Source organism: Toxorhynchites rutilus, chromosome 2, assembly GCF_029784135.1.
Source record: "Toxorhynchites rutilus septentrionalis strain SRP chromosome 2, ASM2978413v1, whole genome shotgun sequence".
In the NCBI taxonomy this organism is placed as follows: domain Eukaryota; kingdom Metazoa; phylum Arthropoda; class Insecta; order Diptera; family Culicidae; genus Toxorhynchites; species Toxorhynchites rutilus.
In genome coordinates this window covers 292,601,905-292,627,716 of record NC_073745.1, presented here as the reverse complement: position 1 = coordinate 292,627,716, position 25,812 = coordinate 292,601,905, and the positions used below count along the sequence as shown (strand labels likewise).

General features: G+C 38.6%; 1 protein-coding gene across 2 annotated transcripts in view; it reads right to left on the bottom strand.

Annotated features, from left to right (window-relative positions):
• LOC129771827 (protein anachronism) overlaps positions 1 to 25,554 on the bottom strand; it is a 37,156-nt gene extending 11,602 nt beyond the window's left edge. For both annotated transcript variants that reach the window (XR_008742484.1, XM_055775896.1), the window contains exon 1: positions 24,963 to 25,554. Coding sequence is in view for 1 of the 2 variants with exons in the window: in XM_055775896.1 (XP_055631871.1) it covers positions 24,963 to 25,279 (317 nt within the window). In the remaining variant the exon portion in view is untranslated. The remainder of the gene's footprint in view (positions 1 to 24,962) is intronic.
• Positions 25,555 to 25,812: the final 258 nt, after the last annotated feature.

Genomic DNA, 25,812 nt, shown 5'->3' with positions numbered 1-25,812 from the left:
TTATTTATATGGATCAAGTTTATAAATACATAGTTACCTTCACTTGATTTATTTGAAACTCAATGTTGAAAAAAAACCATATTGATTTGAGATTCATTGTGAAAACATGAATATAAACGAAACATAACCGTTATTGAATTGAATGCATGGTGAAAATAAAAACATTTTTCATTTGAAATTAATTTTGAATTATTTTTAAGCAATTGTTTATTTTTATTCCTCATCTTGGATTTCGGTTCTGAGAATTCCGACGCTTTGTCTTGGAGCGCTGTTGCTTCGTTGAGCTGTTGTGGGGTTCGAAAAGACAGACGGTGGTTCCATATGAAGCTAGAAGCCCAATCTCTTCCTGCTAGTTTTGCAACTTTGTTGAATTCGTGTTGGAGGTTGTTGGCTTCCGAAAAATCAAACGACATGCGCCGTAAATTTTTGAGAGTCATACCATAGAAAACTTTGTCCAGTGGCCTGCAGATCCTCAGACTGCTCACTCGTGAATACCTATCTGAACCGCACTAGGAGCTTGCTGACACATTCCAGCAGAAGTAGAAATGTCAATAAAAGAAGATTCAAATCATAAATCACTTTCTGATATGAGCCTCTTCCTCAGAGCTGATTCAGAAATACCGAGGTCTGCCGCAATCCGACACTTCGAGACTCCCTCCCGAAGCCTCTGTCGGGCCATTTGAGCATTTCTGGAGTGCATTTCTTCAAATCAATTTTCTTTTTGGGGGGTCCGTTAAAAATCTTGTTGAAAACATTTTATAATTATTTTTCAGAGCAAAACGCTAGTGCGAGCTTTTACCCCACAGCCACTGCGCACCTTTGCCCCACAAGCAATTTTTGAACTAATCGAATTTTAAAAAAAAAGCTCTTGAACTTTTTCACAAAAACGAATACGCACTATAATCTACTATAGAATGTAGGTTTCCTTGACAGTGTAGTTTCGAACTTTCCAGTTATTTTAGGTAAGTAAATCGTCATCTCCAAAACTGAAAAAATTAGATCAAAACATCGCAAAACTCTCTTTACCTCATAACTTTTTGCCACTTTCATGAAATGCTGAGCTGCTGGTGTAATAATATATCAAACAACTACACTGTTGTCGAAATTTTATGCTCGTTTGCTTCAAAATGGCCAATGCGCAACTTTGCCCCGTGCGCACCTTTGCCCCGCACTACTCTACGGTGTACTGTCGGTGACAACAGCGATAACGCAATACTTTATGTTTCATCATATTTGAAATTGATATTGATGCGACTTTCTCTCAACTCTCCAATACTAGATACCAGTCTTGAAGGATTGGTGATGGATTAATATTTCGGTAGTTCCCGTTTGTTCAGAATTTTCTCCAAGATTCCATGGCTCACGCGATCCAAGGCTTACGTCATGAACCGCAAACCTTCGACATGGGGCGTTCATTCGTCGAGATGAGTTCGCAGTTCTTTTGATAACTTCATTTCCATCTTTGAAAGATTCTTAATGCCTTGAATATGAGTGCAACGATCAGTCGTTTGTTGTCGTACCTTTTCTTGAGAAGATGTAACGCATGTTCGTAGTGACCGTCTGAAATGGAAGCCGTCCATCAGGTCCAGAAATATCGTTTTGAACTTGGACTAACTTCAAAACTGTCCGTCGAACGTTGTCAAGGGGACTCGTATCACTTGATGCAAAACGACTGTTTGTGGTAGGGCGAGGATCCATGTTATGGTACTCTGAGTGGTACAATCCATTATCATTTCTTCAACCGTCGTAGATACCTCGTTGAGTCGTTCTTCGAAGACGGTGTATGTTTCTTCCTGAGCTGCATCACATTCCTCTTCAATCGTCACTATCACTCTGCTATTTAAACCGCGGAATTCGGTGTCGGAATTCTTCATGAATGTATGTAACTGGGCTTAGTTGTCATAATTCAGCCCGATGTTGGGAACCACAAAGGCGCCCTTTTGTTTCTATTCACAATAGAAACATATCCATTGTTCGCTGTTCGAGTTGCACAGGACGCTCTTATAGTGCGGAGTCAATTGCGCTTGAATGATTTCGAGGTTACACAGGAACCATCACGGATGTGAATCCCAAACCTTTACCTTCTAGATTGTCCTGTGGCCATCTGACTCATAGAACCAATTGTATAGTCATCGCTGAAGGGTGACAGCTTGACTCTCTTTGTCGAGTGGCTGCTGCAGGTGGTATTCAGAGGACTGTATACGGACTTTCCTTGAAGCCGATCAGGCTTCTGATGAGGTCTAATCGGTGTCCAAAGCCAGTGAATTCGATAAGTTTTGGCAAGGTATTTGAACCTGTGTATCGAAACCAAGGTTTTTGTCCAAACAAGTCGATGGACTCGAAGCTGTATGTAGTAGAATGCCTCTGGAAACGCATGCTGTCCTTCATAACAGCACTTAAAAGACCTGTCAAGTTAGATTTAGGGAATTACCATTGCGGCTTGTGGAAAGGATTGGAATCGTGTTAAAAAGCGGATCGCGAGGACCGCACTAGACGTAAATGAAAACGGATCACGACGACCACGATAATCGTATAAATTGAAAGAGGATCGCGACGATCGCGCTGGTATAAATTGAAAGCGGATTGAGACGACCGCGATAGGTTTAAATGAAAGCGGATCGCGACGACCGTGCTGGTATAAATTGAAAGCGGATCGCGACGACCGTGCTGGTGTAAATTGAAAGCGGACAAGACGACCGTGCTGGTATAAATTGAAAGCGGATCAAGACGACCGCGCTGGTATGAATTGAAAGCGGATCGAGACGACCGCGCTGGTATAAATTGAAAGCGGATCGAGACGACCGCGCTGGTATAAATTGAAAACGGATCGAGACGACCTCGCTAAGTTTAAATGAAAGCGGATCGCGACAACCGCGCTGGGTTTAAATGAAAGTGGATCGCGACGACCGTGCTGGTAAAAATTTAAAGCGGATCGCGACGACCGTGCTGGTATAAATTGAAAGCGGATCGCGACGACCGTGCTGGTGTAAATTGAAAGCGGACAAGACGACCGTGCTGGTATAAATTGAAAGCGGATCAAGACGACCGCGCTGGTATGAATTGAAAGCGGATCGAGACGACCGCGCTGGTATAAATTGAAAGCGGATCGAGACGACCGCGCTGGTATAAATTGAAAACGGATCGAGACGACCTCGCTAAGTTTAAATGAAAGCGGATCGCGACAACCGCGCTGGGTTTAAATGAAAGTGGATCGCGACGACCGTGCTGGTAAAAATTTAAAGCGGATCGCGACGACCGTGCTGGTATAAATTGAAAGCGGATCGCGACGACCGTGCTGGTGTAAATTGAAAGCGGACAAGACGACCGTGCTGGTATAAATTGAAAGCGGATCGCGACGACCGTGCTGGTATAAATTGAAAGCGGATCAAGACGACCGTGCTGGTATGAATTGAAAGCGGATCGAGACGACCGCGCTGGTATAAATTGAAAGCGGATCGAGACGACCGCGCTGGTATAAATTGAAAACGGATCGAGACGACCTCGCTAAGTTTAAATGAAAGCGGATCGCGACAACCGCGCTGGGTTTAAATGAAAGTGGATCGCGACGACCGTGCTGGTAAAAATTTAAAGCGGATCGCGACGACCGTGCTGGTATAAATTGAAAGCGGATCGCGACGACCGTGCTGGTGTAAATTGAAAGCGGACAAGACGACCGTGCTGGTATAAATTGAAAGCGGATCAAGACGACCGCGCTGGTATGAATTGAAAGCGGATCGAGACGACCGCGCTGGTATAAATTGAAAGCGGATCGAGACGACCGCGCTGGTATAAATTGAAAACGGATCGAGACGACCTCGCTAAGTTTAAATGAAAGCGGATCGCGACAACCGCGCTGGGTTTAAATGAAAGTGGATCGCGACGACCGTGCTGGTAAAAATTTAAAGCGGATCGCGACGACCGTGCTGGTATAAATTGAAAGCGGATCGCGACGACCGTGCTGGTGTAAATTGAAAGCGGACAAGACGACCGTGCTGGTATAAATTGAAAGCGGATCAAGACGACCGCGCTGGTATGAATTGAAAGCGGATCGAGACGACCGCGCTGGTATAAATTGAAAGTGGATCGAGACGACCGCGCTGGTATAAATTGAAAACGGATCGAGACGACCTCGCTAAGTTTAAATGAAAGCGGATCGCGACAACCGCGCTGGGTTTAAATGAAAGTGGATCGCGACGACCGTGCTGGTAAAAATTTAAAGCGAATCAAGACGACCGCGCTGGTTTGAATTGAAAGCGGTTCGAGACGACCGCGCTAGGTTTCATTGAAAGCGGATCGCGACGACCGCGCTTTGTAGAATAGGAATATGATCGCGACGATAACTCTTGATTTGATTGAAGCGGCTCGTGGCAACCGCAAATTTGAGATCAGACACGCTACAGCAGATTATGTAAAAAAAATGAATGCGGTGTAATTTCTATCAAAACTGGTAATGCAGTCATACCACAGATTCTACGTCAAAAGACGCTATAAATCGCTCATGAGGGTCACCGTACTACGGCCTTGTTTATAAGCATATTGCAAGAACGCGTATGGTGGTCTGATATGTCGAAGGATGCAGAGGAATGGTCGACCTCGTGTGCGGTTTGTGCAACCAGCGGGAAAACTGAAAGTCCACAGGTTAGATTTCAACAGGCCCCTCCTTTGTAATGAAGACGAACATATACAGTAATGTCGTGGGCGCGGTATTAATACTACTGTATTCCCAGCAAAATGGCCTAAGAGAGAACTGTACAGAACTGGTTAGTAAAGCAATGGTAACACCAGTTTCAACTGGGACAAACAATAGAAAGGAATCGTAGCCAGAATCGCAGTGCGACCCTCATAAATATACCGCGATGGAAGAGCGGAGTGATATGCTTATCCTGAAAGATGATAATGGTCACGTGATGAAGACACGTGTCACAGGCGAGATAAAATTCACCTATGGTGGGGTTCTAAAACAACGGTCAGCCTAAATAGAGACAGCGATAGAGATTCCACCAAAGGACAAGTTGCAGCTCAGGAAGACAATTCAAAACGTAACGAAGCACAGCGACCAATACGTAATAGACGTAATCCGGCTAATTTATAGAATATCGTTAGTGTTATGGAAGCAGAAGAAAGAATTGGATGGTAATGTAATGCTGCTTTATTAGAGCGCAGCATAAAATTTTTGGGGATAACTGAAGAAAGTCAAATTTTCATTCATTTATTCCCCAGATTCGGTTTTTTTAGAGAGAGGAGAGGATGTGTGGACTCCAGAATGCATGTTGACAGCACTGCCAGCTATAACTGTCTCGCCATACTCGTTCATCCCACCTTTTATGTATATCCCTCTCATAGCAACCCTTTAGCTCGGTCTGACAGCTCATATGATCACGGTACACGGATAATCGGGCTCTTACATGTTACAGCCATTGCAGAGGTAAGACGTGTTACCAAAAGCTTTAAACATTTCAATTTAATAATACACCGGGTTTTTTATAAGCACTATACTATTGTTTAATGAAGTATGATAAAATCTCCTCACTGAATCAATTATGCTTGATTAAGGGTTTAAAAATTCATGGTTGGACTGTTATGCCTAGAATATCTACATGGGAAAATTGAACTTGATGTTATTTTTTGGTATACATTTTTTTTGTGTTTTCCGAAAGATTATGCATAGAAACATCGTTTTATGAAGAAATAAGTGATCTGCAACACCTTCGCAGAATATAAATCTCATTGTTATAAGGCATTCGATAACAAGGTGTACACGTGTTCTGGTAAACTTTTTCTTATTTTTTTGAGAATTGGTTCGTTCTTTCAACCCAGAAATGAATGCATTAGCCCTGCTGAAAGTGTGACATGAAATTCTTGTACTTGAACCGATTTATTCGATATGGATCTACAAAAAATACATGGTGGGACAGTTATGAATAGAATATCAACATGGGACAATTTTTTTTCCCAATATATATATTCTAAAGGGTGTGTCACATCAAATTGCATCACGGAAAAAACGCTGTAGAAATTCGCCCAGTAGACCGATCCTTTTGAAAATTTTAGACAGTAAAATAAAAACTATTAAACAACTTTTGGCATTTTCTTTTTATTCATACTTCGAGCCCAAGCCCGTATGCTCGCACCTTTCTCTTTACCCCGTCCATAAGGTTCTGTACAACGTCAGGTTGTAGTTTTTTTTTAACAGAAATCCATTTTCTCTTGAAGTCCGCCTCCGATTTGACAACTTTTGGGTTCTTCCGGAAGGCCTGCTTCATAATCGCCCAACATTTCTCTATTGGGCGAAGCTCCGGCGCGTTGGGCGGGTTCATTTCCTTTGGCACGAAGGTGACCCGTTGGCTTCGTACCACTCCAACACGTCCTTTGAATAGTGGCACGAAGCGAGATCCGGCCAGAAGATTGTCGGGCCCTCGTGCTGCTTCAATAGTGGTAGTAAGCGCTTCTGTAGACACTCCTTAAGGTAAACCTACCCGTTTACCGTGCCGGTCATCACGAAGGGGGCGCTCCGCTTTCCGCAAGAGCAGATCGCTTGCCACACCATGTACTTTTTGGCAAACTTGGATAGTTTCTGCTTGCGAATCTCCTCCGGAACGCTGAATTTGTCCTCTGCGGAGAAAAACAACAGGTCCGGCAGCTGACGAAAGTTCGCTTTGACGTAGGTTTCGTCGTCCATTACCAGGCAATGCGGCTTCGTCAGCATTTCGGTGTACAGCTTCCGGGCTCGCGTCTTCCCCACCATGTTTTGCCTTGCGTCGCGGTTAGGAGCCTTCTGAACCTTGTATGTACGCAGGCCCTCCCGCTGCTTGGTCCGCTGGACGAATGAACTTGACAAATTCAGCTTATTGGCGACATCCCGGACCGAACTTCTCGGATCACGTCTAAACTGCTTAACTACGCGCTTGTGATCTTTTTCACTGACGGAGCATCCATTTTTGCCGTTCTTCACCTTCCGGTCGATGGTTAGGTTCTCGAAGTATCGTTTTAGTACTCTGCTGACCGTGGATTGGACGATTCCCAGCATCTTACCGATGTCCCGATGTGACAACTCCGAATTCTCGAAATGAGTGCACAGGATTAATTCACGACGCTCTTTTTCGTTCGACGACATTTTTCCAAATTTACGAAAAATTGACAGTGAAGCATGGCCAACGTGATCTATACACTCTTATCTGATTATCTGATTATAAGCTGAAGATATAATTCCTAAAAATTAAATTTCTACAGTGTTTTTTCCGTGATGCAATTTGATGTGACACACCCTTTATTAAGGCACATGTGGCGTTAGCCTGACGGGGCCGGGAGTCCAATACTTTGACAATTTTTGTCTTACAACTATGTTAGTAATATGTAACCGATTACTCGCGGTTGGCTCGAGGTTAGTATTACAAGTGTTCTCATAATTGGTATGTTGCAGTCTTCGATGCTCTGTACGTGTGCCCGACACGGGATACTTCCTATTGGGATGCAGCTGACCATTAATCAGCAACGCCCCCCTAGTCTGTACCCCATATCTAGCGTGGTGCGTCTTTCGACGTTGGACAGATCGTCTTTTTTTATCTGTCCAACATGGGACAATTGAACTTGATATTGTTTTTTTAAAAGCTCGGAACAAACTATATGGTTTTTTGTGTTTTTCCGTAAGATTATACATAAAGACAACGTTTTATGAAGAAAAGTGAAAATCGTCAAAAAGTAACATGGGACAACTATGCATAGAACGGCAGATCAGTCCCTGGAAATTTTCAATTAAACACATTTTGAAAATAAAAAACCCCTTTTCGAAGGTATTCGAGCGCATGTAAGGAGCCAAAAATTTGTTTTCTCGATTTGATATATAATACAATTTACAAGTATCCATCAATACATCATATTTACTTCTCGACAGAGGATTCAATTTTATCGTGATCAGCACTAAGTCTAGACGCTTAAAAATGCCTCGGTTTGCAACGACGATCATCCCCGCGCAGCCCTGCTGTTGGTTTCCAGACTTGGTGGCTAGCCCATGATCGTATTCACGTACACACGCGTCAATCGATCATCTGTCCGGGCTGGCATAACACTTGAGCATTCAAGTTCAGTTGCTGTCAGAATAGCTTCTTTTGCAACTATTGCGAACATTCAGCGCTAGTTCATTAGAATGCTTTTTGGTTCATTTCCAGGTATTTTCGGAATAAACAGTTTTGACCCCTTCAATGTTGGAAAAATAAGGATCAATAATTCCCTAATTTGCTATGGCAGCCTGAGCGCTATTCCAAAAAAAAAATAGATATCTGATTTTTTCTTAACAGAAAATTCTAACAGAAATAAACGTTCATTGTTTATTATTGTCATAATTATAATGTTATATAATATAATTATTAAATATATTATGATCTTTGTAGAAGAATAAATGATAGAAGAGGGATGAAAGGTTAGTGAATGACCGGTAAAATAAAACGTGAAGCGAACATCAATGTTGTGGTAACCACAATACAACCCTGAGTCTCCGTCGAAGCACTCCATCCGCGCTCTTCCTAAACACTTCAGCGACCTTGACATTGAAACTGCATCCCGGCAGACATATTACCGAATCCATACAATGAAGCTAAAACGGCGATGGCGATGATGATGATAGTGTCTCGGTGACGATGATGCTCTCTTCCCTGCAGACTAAATACGCAAAGAAGAACGATTACGGCTGGGAGGAGGACGAGACCAGCATATGAAACGGTCGGACAGAGGCAAAAAAAACAAGCAGTCGTAATCCAGTCTCAGGCCCAGCAACCGAGCCGAGAACACATGTATGCACTCAGCCCCCTCTCGGGCACCTTCCCTTCTCTAAATCGGGTATCATCTTCTGCAGCACCATCAACATTAACAGCAGCAGCAGCAACAGCAACAGCAACATCACAACAAGACCAGGCGGGAGCTACGAACTAGGAAGAAGACCGCTAAGTATGTTAATAAAAATCACGCTGTCTAGCCGCCGTCTGGCTCAGGGGGATTTTTCATATGCTCCACATTCCACCATCACTCTTCCTCACTCTCACCCTCTCCCTCGAACCCCGTCTGACGGACGGCCTATGCAGGACCGTCTCACCTACCTCCCCTTCGTATCGCGGAAATGCAGCGGTTGGCCAGATGGTGGGACAGGGAACCAAGCGAGCATCAAATTGAAAATAAATCACACTCACGGCCTGTGCGCGCTGCGTTCGATAACAACACGATCCTTCCCGGGTTCTCAGCATGGGGCTTGGGAATCTGCAGGGTGTGGCATTGGCGATGGGTATGGTATTATGCAAGCGCGCGGTGTCTCACTGACTGCTTGGGACGGAACAGGAATGCCGAGCAGATAAATGAACAGATTGACGATGAAATTCGCAGACTCGTTAGTATGTGCTGCAGTACACACAGGAGGGATGTTTTTGCCGCCGTTGTTTTCGATTATTCTCAGCACAGAAATTAGAGCAAACGGGAATTGTTTTTTTTTTGCTGCTGCTTCTGCTGTTGCAGCCACTGTTTAGAAGCCGTCTGGCTGTGGGACAACAATTTAAATTACGCTGGCGTTCAAGGTCGGCGCGGTATGTGTTTTGGACGGACAGACGAACTTGTTCCGGAGACGTGTTTACCAGATGGAGTCTCGCCAGACGGATGGTGTAATTGATTTCGGAATAACAATTTATGCCGGCCGGCATTAATTGGGGCGAGCTTCTGTGTTGATTGCACTGATTATATAACGCACCGTGTGTAGGAGATCTGCACCGTATGGCAATCAATTTCAATTAATTATTTGAATTTTTTTTCGGTTTCTTTATCAATTGGTAAAACACTCGTTTGTTTACATTTAATTGGTTTTTTCCTCAAAGGTCATATGCAACTGACTATTTTCACCTGCGATAAGGAAGTTTACAATATTGTAACGTGACGGTGCTCCAAATCGGTCCATCGGGGTAGTTGCAATAAGAAATCTTCTGTCGTATGATTTTTAGCAAGTGATGTGGCAAGAGATAATTGGAAGCTACAAGGTACGACAAATACGGTTAGTGTAAAAAAAAAACAAATCAATTCTTCAATTCTGAACTCTTTGTTGATGAGTGGACTTATGTTTTGGTTTGGAGCAAATGTAATTTCCATCACCTGCTATGAATCGATACCAAGAACATCTCCGTTGATATGTGTTCTTTTTTCAATTGAAAAACTTTTTTTTTTGTGGTAACACGTTTGGATATTCTACCAAATAAACCTATTCATTAACGAAATTATTCTTGCTGAGACTCTGTATAGTGAGATGTATCACATTACATTAGTATCATAGAAGCCAGGTATTTTCGGAATAAACAGTTTTGACCCCTTCAATGTTGGAAAAATAAGGATCAATAATTCCCTAATTTGCTATGGCAGCCTGAGCGCTATTCCAAAAAAAAAATAGATATCTGATTTTTTCTTAACAGAAAATTCTAACAGAAATAAACGTTCATTGTTTATTATTGTCATAATTATAATGTTATATAATATAATTATTAAATATATTATGATCTTTGTAGAAGAATAAATGATAGAAGAGGGATGAAAGGTTAGTGAATGACCGGTAAAATAAAACGTGAAGCGAACATCAATGTTGTGGTAACCACCCATTGAAAGTACCAAACATTGGATATAATGAATATGTTAAGAAATGGTGCTTTCCAATGTATTGGGTTGCCAGAGTAATATTGGGTTATATGTGCAACATTTTGTTCCACAACTGTATATGGTTTAAATTGATGAAAATTGGAAGCATTCCCATTTCCTCACGAGCAACTTATCGAAGGGCAATGAAGGGTAAATTGTAAGATGTAAAGTCTCCGTGGACAAAGGAAAAGAAAAAGAACGAAGAGGAGCACAAGAATGAATGATCAAACAATTATCGTCAAATGATTCTACAATAAAAAACATTTCAGGGCGACCAAACTGGTAGAATGGTTATTTCAAAATTTTCGTAGCATTATAAAATAATATCCGCATCTATTAACAAGCAACTTGAATTAAACTATAGCGTTATTCTACGTCAACAAAGCGGTCGTGTCTTGAACACAACCTTCTATAATTTTTTGACGTAGAACTACGTCTTTCATTAAGGGTGCCAAATCAGAAAACAGGTCACGTTTTTATGAAATAAAGTTAACGTTAATAACTATTTTTGCCGCCAACGGATTTTAGCGATTTACATACTAAACGAATCGGAAATTCCCTAAGATTTGTTTTATATGCTATACATTAGAATCCCCTGGTTTGTAAATGGTTAAAATTCATGAAAACTTTAGGCGTTTCCATTTTCCCATACATTTGTTCTGTCCATTTGTGTGCTTCTCCGAACAGAGCTGTCAATTACGAGCAACTTATCGACGACCAACGAAGGGGAAATCGTAGGATCGTAGGTTTCCGTGGAAAGGAAAAGTAGAAGAATGAAGGGGAATACTTGTCTAGAGTATAAACAGTGGATCTCGCTGAGGCAAACTTTCATTCGGCATCAGACTGTTGAACAATCTAGTTCACTTTGCTTTCGCTACGCTTCGATCTAAGATTTGACCCCACCAGTGGTAATCCAACTTGGATATCGTCGTTTGCTTTTTCTGTTCGTTATTCGATATTCGTATCGTGTGTTTTTCTTCCCGCGTCATAAATTGGACGTTTCGCGTAGTGTGTGATGAGCAAGAAGAGGGAGGCATGAGAAAGTAATGCAACTCTTTTTGAGGCCAGTAATATTAACAGAAGCGTTTCTTTTGAGAATAGCGCAAAATGATGAGAAATGTTTATATTCCTAGTAGTTTCAAGACACCAATGTATGGCTCTGTATGCATGCTATGGCGAACGCTTGTTTGGCGCTTTGTTTACGTTGTACGAACGATTACGACATACGATCAGCTAGTGTATTGTTTTAAGAGGGCAAGAATGAATCATCAATCAATTATCGTCAACTGATTCTACAATGAAAAAAAAACATTTCAGAGATTATTTTACTAAGAAGTTGTTCCGAAAATTTCACAGCATTATAGAATAATATCCGAAGGTATAAACAAGCGACTTATATAAAACAACAGCGATTTTTTTTAACGTAGGACTACGTCTCTCAATAAGGGTACCAAATCACAAAACAGGTCACGTTTTTATGAAATTATGTTAACGGTAATAACTATTTTCTTTACGAAAGAAATCAGATGATTTACATACTTATAGAAAAGCATTTTCTTTGAGATTTGCGAAAACTCGGTGTCAGTCACCGGTGACTGACGTGGCAGTCAACGTGTTAATTAAGGCACGTGTTAATTAACATGAATTAGGGTTTTTACCTGTTACTGAATTTGAACGAAACGATTGCGTCAGTGAGTGTTATTTTATGTGAGAGAATTTAATGATCTTTTTCAATAATTTGAATTTCAGTTGCACTGGAGGAATCATGTATCTTTTTCAGTTACAAAACGGGGAAAATATTTTATATTCGTGAAATTTTCGTGTCAGTGCGGAGTTACCGTAAACTGGGGGCGAATTGATCACAATTTTCAGAAAAATGTGAATATTTCCGAAAGTTTTTGTTAGATGTATACCCAATTATTTCTCAAATCAGTACTGGTGCTAAGGCCACAAAACTTTATAGAAAGTTCTGTTCAAAAAAATCTTTAAGCGTTGATTTGGAAAATTTTTAGCGTGAAATTTCAAAATGTAGCATCAGGGTGAAACTGATCAATCTATGTTTCTCAGGTATTCTAGTGTCATATACACAAAAATGTATAGAAAAACATTTTTTTCTTCACCTGCGGTCATTTAAATGATAATTCAAGGGTTTGAGGACACAAAAACCTAATTAGATCCACCTAAAAGTGTGGTCATGCCTTTCCATAACTCGATCCAAACACTAATCTGCAGGTCATCCGGAGACCATTTGTATTATCCTAATGTGGTCAAAAACCCTTGAAATGGTCACCAATGAACTAGTTTTGACAAACCAAGACGTTCAATATGTCGCATGAGGGGATTCGGTGGTGCTTTCGTGGTGCTTTTTTGTAAAGTAGTTTTTTCTCACTTGTTTGAATAGTAATTACAAGTATTTTCATTACTTATTCAACTCATCAAGTATCGGCTAAAAGTGAATTAATATGTTAAGCGTCTATAAATATTGTTTTGATGTGTTGAAAATTTGTTTCTTTACAATAGTTAAAAATTGAAACGAAAATGCTATTCAGAAAAATAATAAATTTTTATGCAATTTAATAAGTGATTCGTTGAGAGCCATTGACAAAAATAACCTTCAGATGATTATTGAACATGTCAGATTAAAAAAGTTGAAGATTAAATTGGATAATACCTCTGAACATTTATGTTAGTATTCAGTAATACGTTTGATCAAATTTACCCCGGTGATCAATTTGCCCCGGAAGACGGTATTTAGAAGATTTGAATGAATTGTGAAATAATGTTGGAAGTGACAAATAGCGAATTGATTTTCTATATTTTTCGCCAGATGAGAGGTGTTGTGAATTTAGAAATGTGTTCGGACTTATTGGTAACCTTTTCCGATCAATCATTGAATTTTTCGTGAATTCGAACATTGTTCCCGGGTCAAAGGTGGCATCAAACCACAGACCATTTGAAGCCGGATTTTTTTGAAAAAGGTATTTTCCAGGAGTGAGAGCTGTATTGTTCGGAGGGTAATTGAAGGTAAAGATTTGTTCTGCATCGTTAGTTGTAGCAGCCATCACCGCCACAAAACCGAAGGATACTATTAATTTGAGGATTATATCCTCGGGAATATTATCTGTTGGGCGCATGTGATATGTAATGTTGATAAGAGATACTGAAAAACTACTTGGACATTCAATATGTTTAGTGTTTCAATATCGCTCTAGACAGCGAGCAATCAACAGTACATGTTAATGCTTAGAGTCAATTTGACGGTTCGCTCAAATTTACATTTTATTACTTTCCGAATCGTTCTCGACCATCGATACAAGCATGTAAGTATGTACAAGGGCCCTCGTCAATGCTTCCAAGTATCTGTACCACGTCGATAACGTGGTCGTTTCTTAGACACCACGCTTACAATTTTTATTGAGCATGAAAATAGAGCAACAATGTATTGAGTCACCGTTAATGAGGTACAACATGAATTCCAGTAAGTTAATTATTGAGTGACGTGTCTTTGTAGTTCCCTGTTATAAACTAGAAAAAAATATTTTGATGTGTGCATTAGCTCATGATCATACTAGGTTTTTTAGGTTTATAGATTCGAGAACGAAAGATCTTCACGGTATGGACATTTTCTCGACATGCCTTGGGATTATATTTTTCTAAACGCATTAATTTGGGTACTGGTTTTTGGTTTGTAATGATAGACTTATGCTGCACACACTAATCAGTTACCGTGTTTTGAATATCACATTAGCAACCATTATTTAGTTTTATTCCACAGAAAATGATGTAATTTTCTCATATTGTAAAATTTCTCAGCACGCAGCAGATTATAGTTTTTTAGTACTCAATTCAGATTAATGAAGGAAAATCACGGAATCATCAGCTTGCTGGTGCGTTGGAGTCAGGGCGGGTGGAGCGGCTCTGCTTGCGAGTGGCGAGTTTCTGTTCTGGCGTTTCCGGGGAGTGGATGAACCTGAAACTATCGAGAGCCAGAGCAGAGGGTCAAATAGATATTTATTACTATTATTTGTAAGGAAAATATCCTGACCAACGATATTCCTTATCGTATTTTATGGTTGCTAAATTCGGTAGATTTTTTTTGCGACTGCACAATAATTTACTGCACGATAATTTTGACATTTCTCTTTTCGTTTCTTAAGAGCTTTGGACCCTCTTCTCTGGTTCTCGATAGTTTCGGGTGCTTTTTAGACATGCTATTGTAGAGATCCGTCATTCGCGGGTGGAGTTGTTCCGTCTGTCTCGCATTTTGACGCATTGGTCGGCTGATGATTCTAATATGATGGTTTTATAACTGTCATCCAACAGAGGCGAATGCCACATTAGGCAAAGTCTCTTTAAAAATAAATAAAAAAAAACTGTCATCCATGGTTATTAGGCAAAGAAAGAAATGGATGAACTCCTAATCACAGTGATTTAGTTTTCACCGTGGGATGGCGTTCGTGATCAGGCTCTGTGTTATTCGAGCAAAGTAGTGTAGATGAATCGTATTGAGAAATGGTCTTAAATATCAACTATTGAGCTTGATTTTCTATTTTGAGTTTTTACACTTGGAATCTTAGATTTTGGTTTTCTAGTTTCAGTTTTTGAATTTTAGTCCGATAAGAATGTATATCTTCTTCAAATCCCATTTTGCCGGATAGTTGAGAGTTCGCGTTTTCAGAATCACACCACATACAGCAGTGAATCCTGATTTTTCTTAACCATTCCCACTAACAACTATCCCTTCCATGATAAACGCTAGGGAACCACGCTATAGAGGCGACCCTTCTGGCCTTCGGGCGACGAATATCATACTAACATTCCTTCCCTTCCCATGGTGACTGTAAGGACGTGGCCGGCGTCGTTATTGACCATTTAAAGTTTGAATCACCGGAAATTGCACAACGAGAATGATTTGCTAGTCCCAAGCGTCATTCTGTGTGTTCGTTGTGCAATTTGGTTGGTTCAGGTCAATCACTGAGAGCAACTACGAATTGTACAGTCTACCCAAGCTCAAGCTCAAGCTGGTTTTTGGTTTGTGATGATAATTCTTAAACAAGTTCGGCTGAAAGCATTGCTTTCCAATCATGCCAGACATGGAGCATGACTTCATTCGGGTGATACCAATAGTGATTCAATTCGCTTGACTCAGGTTTTTTTTCGATTCACATTATTGCATATGCTTAATTTTCATCACCCGTCATGATATGTTTAAAAATCGCCTGCTTTCGTTGCGTTCATAAAATGAGTCGCAGATGGAGGATGCGATTCATTAAATGCTTTTCGGTTAAATAGTGGAAAACATCGACTCACACCGTGCATATTTAGAGACAGATCCGATTAGTGATGCCTGTATAGAACAAAACAAGTCCTCGCTGTGGTGAAGATTCGGTGCGGACAAAAATAAGATACCAATAGTTTGAATCATCGTCGTATCAAATTTTATATTTTTTCTCTGTTTAGTAATTCTTCAGAAAATAGGAAATCAATGTATGGATCACAATTTCTCTTGGATCCAGCTATTGAAAGTTTTAATCAATTGTATAGACCGTTGCATCGAATTAAAAGTGCATCCGCTGCCAAAATTGTTCATAGCAAATATGAAATGTGTGTATTATAACAATCGAAAACACATGTTAGAAATTACACATCACATTATCGAGATACCGAAATACTTCCAATTTGTGACGACACACTCTACACCGATCGCGAATAAATAGCCGAGATGAAACCGCCGTACCCCTTGGGATTAAATGCCTGGTGAGCCTGGTACTTGAGTGCCGCATTTAGCCAGCTGATTCACATATGGCAAAACTACGTAACCGCTAAGCGACCGAGATGTACAGCCTAGAAGAAAACACACCTACCAACAGTTATTTTGAGAAAAACCTTTCCCGGTAGCCGCACCAAGTACCTACGTAGGTAAGTACTATTTTCATTGATGAAATGAACATATCATAGAGCCGATTTCAGTTCTACGTCAGCATCCGCTCGTTTTATTATCTTCTTCTAGGAAGTAAATGACAATTGTATCTGTTATCCTCCCTCGCGCCGTTCAGAGCGCTTCAGTCCTATCCGAGGTTTGACCCAAATGACTTGACAGACCGGCTTCCGAAGTGTGGCCTAGTACGCCACTCAGCGATCGACAACGATCGCTCATGGTGAAGCACCACCGTCCGAGTGACAAGTTGTTGACATAACATGACTTCACGGCTAATTTATGATCGTACCGGTGGCGAGTGGCCGAGCACACCACCGCCACCGGCTTGGTTTTATGCTCTCGCGGCCGATGAAAGGGAGAGGAAAAGCGTGAACACCGCCGGCCGTCCCGTCACGCAATGGTTGTGTTTTCTTCTGTTACATTGGACGGGACGACGAGATCGGAGGTAGTTCCCCGCCGGGACACGCGCTTCCCGCTCACTAGCAAATCAAGCAAGCATGAACTTGCATGTCGACCTTTTTTTCGCACCCATTTTCTACGCCATTTCTTGCGCTGTCAGATTGGATTAATTAGAGAAAATTGAACTAAAATTCTCTAGCACGGGTTAAACTTCAACAGCGTCTAAATGTCTGCGATAGTTGTTCGAGTGGAAAATTCCACCCAATTTTTTGTGATTTGGAGGGCGATCTTGAGCGCGTGCTGGCATTTTGCATTCAGATCGTTTCAATTAGATGGAAACTATTTTGGGCAACAAAGTAATATTTCGAACGTTTGCAAACGATCTTGGCTCAGATAGTTAGCAATTAATTTCGTGGTTTATTGTGGTCCAATTCCGTCGCTAGAAAGTGATCTAATTTTTTTTATGGAAATTCGGAAAGTTGCATCCCATTTCAAGAAATTATGAAAGACCCTCAAACATTATCACGATACTTTCTAAATCGACTACACATTTTTAGAAAATGTCGAATAAACATTCAGGACTAAAACGATATGTTCATCTACTCAGTTGAAACATTTTCATTGCATCTCCTTTATGCTGCTTTATTAGGTACTTATTGTTTCGGCTTATCTGGCCTTTCAGCATTTAGAATTGCCGATTAGGCACCCATATTCCGAAATCCGATCGTATTTGAAACTCGATCGATTGTTGCGTTCTGTAATCCGTTCGTCTCAGATCCAATCGATGCTAAATGCGGCAACCTTGCCTTGTCGCAAAACAAACGTCAAAATAATTCATCCGTATTTATAATTCAATTTACTCTTCATCAAATTAACAGACACGAAGGCATTTTTGAATTGTTAAAAATCGAACGAAATTGTTACTTTGTATTATTTGAATACTCAGCGCAAGTAGTCCTGACATTTGCTTAACTATTTTTCTGTATTTTTGCTTACATTATAACAAAAAATCGTCACAAACTGACACAATTTTCTGAAATTTTTCATCAGCATATAAAAATGAATTATCTAAAACGTTACATAGCCGTTTTTTGATATCTCATTTTTTCGATTTTTATGAGCTTCTAAAATTTTTCTTGAAAATTGAAAAATAATTTTTAGCAAAAATAACCGCCATTTCGGAAATTTTCCGTTTTTTTTTCAAAAACCCCTATGTAACACTTTAGGTATTGTCCTAAAGTTTCAGAATATTCGTTGGAATTCGTTCTGCGACACCCCGTTGCTTCAAAACCGATACCACCAGTAAGGTACTAATCATTATTCATGCACTCATAAAATGGAAAATTCATCTTCAAAAATACTTTAAACAATCATCAAAACACCCGAACACTTCATTTTATTCCTAACATCCGAAAAAAAAATCACATTATTAATTATTTTTCGACCTTCCAGACAGGGGTCCCCCCTTGAAATACTGAACAGATTGCATTGGTATGCATAGTTGCTGGTTAGCCGTTTATTGCAAATATGTGGGTTATACGTAAAAGGTTAATTCAAAAGGAATAAATACAGGAATAATATCAATTTAATATATATCAAAATTATTTCTTGCTTATCTGACCCAATTGGATAACGCGTACCCGAGTATTAATATCACTCGGGTAGAGATCATCCAATATCGACTCCTAACAAATTAGTAACATTCGAATTTCTACAATTTGTAGAAATGCATTCCATTAACAATGTAGCTTATTTTGGAGATATTTCTAAAGTTTAGGCATTGAAGAATATACCCTAAAACGGAATTTCCTATAATCCCATTGTCTATCGAGTTATAGCCATTTTAGTGATGCTATATCTTATCTAGTACGGCCATAACAATTAACTTCAAACGCGTTTTTCTCTAAAAAAGTTTTTTATCAAATCTGGCGTACACGATATATCAAGTTCTACTGAACCGATTCATGTAGAATTTATATGGATACAATCTGCATGCATCTCTTTATCGCATGAACCCCTTAAAAGATTTTTTTTAAATTTTACTATTTTAAAAAAATCGGGAAACGTAAGAAAAAACGTTTCAAGACGTTTTGAAAAACAAAATCAAACGGCCGCCATTTTGTCAAAAAAGATGTTTTTGACTTGTTCGAGGTTCATGCGATAGCGGTATCTTTACTGTTTCAGAATCTGTTCGATTTTTTTGTACGCCATGGCACAACTTTTTTTTTAAGGCCGTCACTTCATCAGCTCGTAACTATTCTAATTATGGATATTTTTTCTTCGTCCAATTGTTGTTTGATTGTTAAAAGATAGATGAACAAATAATGGTATAATGGATAGTAAAGATATTATTTGTTTAATTTTACGGAGCTCCTCAGACATATGGTAAACAAATCGCTTCGACACATTAGAGATTTTGTTCTGGTGTCATATAGGTACTTTAAGTTGTGTGGAAATGTCTGATCTTGTTCCAAATAATCATTATTCGCAACGATTTTTTATGAAGATTTTTTTTCGAATTCGTGCTATGACTATGAAACTTATAAGAGAGAGAGAAATAATCTGGCAAATAAACAGTGAAGCTTTTAATTCACCGATGCCCGCAATTTTTTTTTAGCTGTGTAAATGACGAAAAATAACTTTGTAAGTAAATAAAACCAGATAAAAATATATTTTTCTTCTGTAAATCGTGAAATTGTGTAAAATAAAATTAATAACGTTTTATCTGTGCATTTCACCGTTTCGTTTCTTCAGGACATTTGCCTTAACAGAGCGTGACTAAACAAAGTAGCCAGTTATTTAGGTATCGCTCCGAACTTAAATATGGGTTTGTTCCTGTAATCTATTGACGAGAGCTTAAATTTTTTTTTGAACCCCTGCATTCCTCAAAAGTACGAGATCGTTAATAAAAATGTGCAACGAAGCAATTCAAGAACACCGGTTATACGACTGCAACATTTAAAAAAAGTAGAATCATAACTTTGAATTATCTGGATAAGTTGTTCATATTTCACAAAGAATTTTCGAATTTCAATCTGAAATAGATATCTCTAGATATATCTAGATATTATATAGTTGTATTATGCTAAACAGAATACATATACCGCTTTATCTCAAATTTCGAACACTTAAGCTTTGTTTGCCATTTAACAGCGTCTCATTACTCAAAATGGTACTGTTTCGCGAAATTAATTTGGTTTTCGAATACAATAAAGCATTTTTTTCACTTGACAAATACAACAAAATTGATTTATAAATACATATTCATGATAAAAAACTTAAAATATGTATTACATTTGTCTCAATTTCCGAACACCATTTTTGTCAATGACTCATATTCGAAACATTTTCGTCTCAAATTCCGAACAGCAAAAATGCACTTTAAAAAAAGCATAACTTTTGAACTACTGGACCGATTCAGATGTTCGATATATCAAATTTAATATTTAATCCAATTAGCTTGTCTTTTTGGAAAAATGCTCGCAAAACAACTGGATTTTGTTATCGTAATTATTGATTCGTTTTTTTATGGACAACATAGTTTCGGGATTGAGGGCGCTTTATTTTGTATATTTTTCCTTGAGAACTGATTTTCTTTAAATATTATATCCAAAAATCAGAAATGTGATTTTTATCATTTTTGAGTAATGATTTTCAAAAGTCTTCGGTCATAGGTTAATGACCGAGAACTTTTCCACTTTTTTCATAAATGATTTTTTTTCAAGAAAGAAGAAGAAGAGAAAGTATCAAAAATATAGTGCCCTTGGTCCCGAAACCACGTAAACTATAAACAAAAAATTGGCTGTACATCAAAAAGTACGCAACGTTAGACGTTTCTGATGCTTCCGTCTGGAGAAAGAGAAATAATTATATTTTATATTTATAGATTTTATAGTTTTTATATTTTATATGAAACACCTGAATTGGTAGATTTTGAGAGCAGAAAACTTATAAGTTAGTGGTTTTTATGTTGGTAATATTAATTTTATCCCAAAAATTGCATTATTAACGTGATTGTTTCATAAATTAAAATGAAGCTCTCTAAACGCTCTATAATTTGTAATTTCGCTGCAATATCATTTTAAACAATTCCTGGTGAGTCTTCTATTAGAATCTTTAAAACCACGATTTTGTCTCCATTGTACTGATAATAACCAATTAACTACATATACCTGTAAATGATGTTAAAATGTAGTCTATATTCCAAAGAATGTCAGGACTTACCTTATTTAATTATTTATAACATTAAAGTTTAGTAAATTTACATTCAAAAATGAAGTGTTCGGAATTTGAGACAAAACGGTAATTTTATTGACCACTAGCTAACCCGGCAAACTTCGTCCCGCCCAATCGCAGAACTATTCATTGATTGATCCTCTAATCTACCCTTTAAAATTACCTTTTACTGTAACATTCCTAGTACTTCTAGCAAAACTCGACATTATAATATCAGATTATTTTCAGACACAATTCTCGTTCAAGATATTTCAACCACTTGCAAATAACATGTTTCTTCGTTACGTTACATGCTAAATTTGGTTTTATTTGCTTGATTAATTCTCGAGTAATGCAGAAATTTGTGTTTCATTTGTATGGCAGCCACCCCCCCCTTAGAGAGGGGGGTGGAGTGTCTAACCACCATAGAATTATTTGTTGCACCCTGAAACCTCCATATGCCTAATTTGGTTTCATTTACTTGATTAATTCTCGAGTAATGCAGAAATTTGTGTTTTATTTGTATGGCAGCCACCCCAAAGAGAAGGGGGAGGGGTATCTAACCACCATAGAAACATTCATTGCACCCTAAAGTTTCCATATGCCTAATTTGGTTTAATTTGCTTGATTAATTCTCGGGTAATGCAAAAATTTGTGTTTCATTTGTACGGCAGCCCCCTCTAAGAGAGAGGGAAGGAGTTTCTTATCACCATAGAAACATTTATTGCATCCTAAAATCTCCACATGCCAAATTTGGTTTCATTTGCTTGATTAATTCTCGAGTAATTCAGAAATTTGTGTTTCATTTGTATGGCAGCCCCCCCTTTGAGTGGGGGAAGGACTGTCTAACCATCATAGAAACATTTATTGCACCCTAAAACTTTAACATGCCAACTTTGGTTTCGTTTGCTTGGTTAATTTCCGAGTAATGCAGAAATGTGTGTTTCATTTGTATGGCAGCCCCCCCTTAGAGAGGGGGGAGGGGTCTCAAAATATCACGAAAACCTTCCCCGGCCCCAAAAACCCCTACATACCAATTTTCATGTCGATCGGTTCAGTAGTTTCCGAATCTATAAGAATCAGACAGACAGACAGACATCACTCCATTTATATATATATATAGATAAATAGAAAAATTTGATTTAAAACACAGATGGTGGAAGTTGTTTTCAATTTAAAAAACAAAGAAATATTAAAATACAAAAATATGTAACTGTTCTACAGTATTACAGTTATAAAAGCTTAGTAGCTAACAGGTTGAGGTTCACAAAATGTCTAACATTCACATTTCAATAACGTTAGTTAGAAAATTAATAGTAACATCTGAATCAATTAATTCTTGTTTTTTATTGAATTTTGAGCTGGGAATCTACACAACGTTCACATTTTATTAGGTTAGATACTAGTAAACGAACAAATTCGAGCCAACATTTGTGGAAAGTTTTGCTTTTTGTGTTCAATTCAAAGAAATATCCGGCTGAAGCGCATCGGATAACTGTTATTACCTATGGTGAGACCACTACTAGCGTAAGAACGAGTTGCGATTGATTTCAACGCTTCTGAAGAGTTGATTTGAGTTAGCACCAAAGACAAAAAGCATCCCGCTGAGGTTACACGATGAGGAATCACAATTGAAGGCACTACTTCTCCTTGGGGATCTAACTTAAGCGCAACAAGAACTAGTAGAGGTATTGAGCGTAATTCAATAAGCAATGTTGTATCGTTTGGAAATTACCAAAAAGCACGAGAACTTATGAGCTGTTTCAAGCATCTTGAGCATTTTATACAAGTCTATTTTAGATTAGAGCTGGAACAAAACAACATTTCTTTACCAAGCCGATGCCAGATACAAAAAAATATGTACATCATAAGCAAAGATTTTCATGGGAGGGGAGAGTATTTTGTTTCTTCTATACCAGAAATCCTCTAGTATGTAAATCTTTGATCAATTTTTACTATTAGGCATAATATATAGAGAAGTACTCAAAATACGCATGAAATTCACCCTTTGCACAACATTTTTTCTGCAAGGGAGAAATTGGTACGAGGAATTTTACTACACTACTTCAATATGAGAAAAAAGTAAGTGAAATACACAGAATTCTCTCTGAGTTTTACAGAAACCCTGTTCTGTTGAATGTGTATTGAATAGGGACTTTTAAAAATAATAATATCTATATTGTAGATAAGAAAAATAATCGTTTCTAGCATTTATTTACACTGAAAAACCCAGAACCTACTAATGGTCCCAAAATCATTTGTGTAGTCATCAATTACAGTTGGTAGTTCAACCTAAACCTAAACTGGGAAGAAAATAACTTATTTTTTTATTTTTCAAACGATACCTGATACAGAAAAATAAGCACACTAAAAGTAACGATTACAAAGGAGTGTCTTATTTGATGTCTTTTTATCAGAAGACTTTGACTCTTAATGATTTTCATAATTTTTAATCGCTTTTAATGTCTTTTAATCATTCATAAAAATCATGAAACTACTATGTCTATATATTAAAAAAAATGTTTTGAGAGCAGTATAAAAATCCTTTTTGTATCTATTTATTCGAACATTCAAATTGTTTTACTTGTTACTCGTTTTCTTAGCAAATCAAAATCTTAAATGAATTCCGCAAACATCAGTTAACATTGTTCGACTTTCAACTGCTACAATGTAAAAAAACAAAAAAAAAACGAGTCCACACGTAATTCATTACTCTCCGATCTAATATCATGATTCAAATTACCAGATGCAACACGTTTCTGACATGCTTCAACTTTGATTGCAATTTATTGCTAATTATCATTGTATCAAATTGTATCTATTTTGTATATTTTTTTGGTGATTGCCTTGCACCGGCTCAATAACCAAAAATTTGTGATAGATGAAACTAATATAAATTCATCAATAACAACACTTTTGTGTTCCTATTAATTCCTGTTTGTCGAATAGGTGAAAACTGGTAGCGAAAGATATTATCATTCTAGATTACTGCAACCAGAATCAGACAAATTCGAAAAGATTTCAATCTTGTAAAAATTCACTATAAATTTGAACTTAAATCATTTAAAAAAAAAACCACTGGAATATTTTAAAATTGTTCATATTGCTCTGCTTTGCTACATAAAACCAATGTAAAAATCTAAATTATTTTCCGCTTTCTAAAGCTAAACCTAAATTAAAATTCTCCAAAAAAATATTGTTTGAAGTTTTAACTTCTGAAGAAAAACAATGAATTTGTTTAAATTATATTTCAAGAATCCTAATAGAATTAAGCTAAACGTCTAAATGATCCAATTCAGATGCGTTGGTGTACGTAAAAAACACAGCCTTTGCATTCTCTATGTTTTTTTTGAAAATTATGCGCGACAGCGGTCATTTTTTCGCCGGGTGCAGCCGCCTTGGAATCAACGCATCCATACCGGCGTTTGTTTTTATTTCCCTGCAGTTGTGTTCTTTTACGCTGACTTGGTTTCCCGTGGAAAATATATATGAATTTCTGACTCAAATTCTGTCTTCTTTTTTTTTGGTGTATTCCGTTGTCCGCACAAATTATATCATTTAATTTATCAACTTTCGCTAGCGTATATATTCACTTTCGCGTGCATTTTTCGAACCGCACGCGAACGCAGCGGGTTCTAAAAATACCGGAAAACACCGGAGCGAATTCATTTTTCGATGGGCATGCAGATTTGGCGCAGAGTATACAACACAGGAAAAATGCAGACGAATAAGAGTATGGGAAAACAGTACTTACACCTTGCGGTTTTGCACGTGGCTCGAGATGTTCGGTTCGGTGGCACTCTGCTTGATCGCCATCGGTGCCCCGGCGCGTTGCATGTTCTTTTGGGCGGCTGCCGCACGCAAGAGTTGCTGTTGAAGCCGGACCGCCGTGATGTTGATCTGATTGCGGAGCAGATCGACCCGCTCGCTCTCGGTCAAATTGTCAAAATCGAGCACCTTTGACTCGGGGACCAGCATTTCGTCCATAGTGTCGTACGAATTGAACGGGGCACCGCTGGTCACGAGAACCTCCCACGAACACGTTACCACGAAAAGTAGCAAGAACTTCATCTTGTCACCAACCAATAATCTTAAGGATTGTCACGTTGTCCTAGTGGATATTTCAAACCTATCACTCGCTTCGCACAGATTCAATCCGGGAAAACACTTCACTCACCGAATGACAATCATCAACTAAATTAAATTGAATATCAGGAATTTTTTTCTTTAATTTCTGTAATCTCCGATCGCCACTGGGAAAAAGTTCAACAATATCTTGGAAGAAATGTTTCTCCGCAATGGAAGAAGTTTTGCACTATTGCTGCCGCTGGACACTTGCGTTGTCAAGAGCTATGTACGAAATGATTTCTGGTAAAGGAGGTATTATATTTATACGAGAGCCGGAGCAGAGTGCCGACCAACACATACTCCCAGAAGGCAGAGAACACAGCCAAACCGACCGACCGTCCGTCGCGGCGCGGCTTATGAATATCATAAGATATAAGATATAAAGGTGTGTTTCGAACTGAAGAAAATATGTATGAAAAACAGTGTACCGAGCTTTTACGCCACACTACCGGAGAAAGAGAGAAAATGCTAAGTAG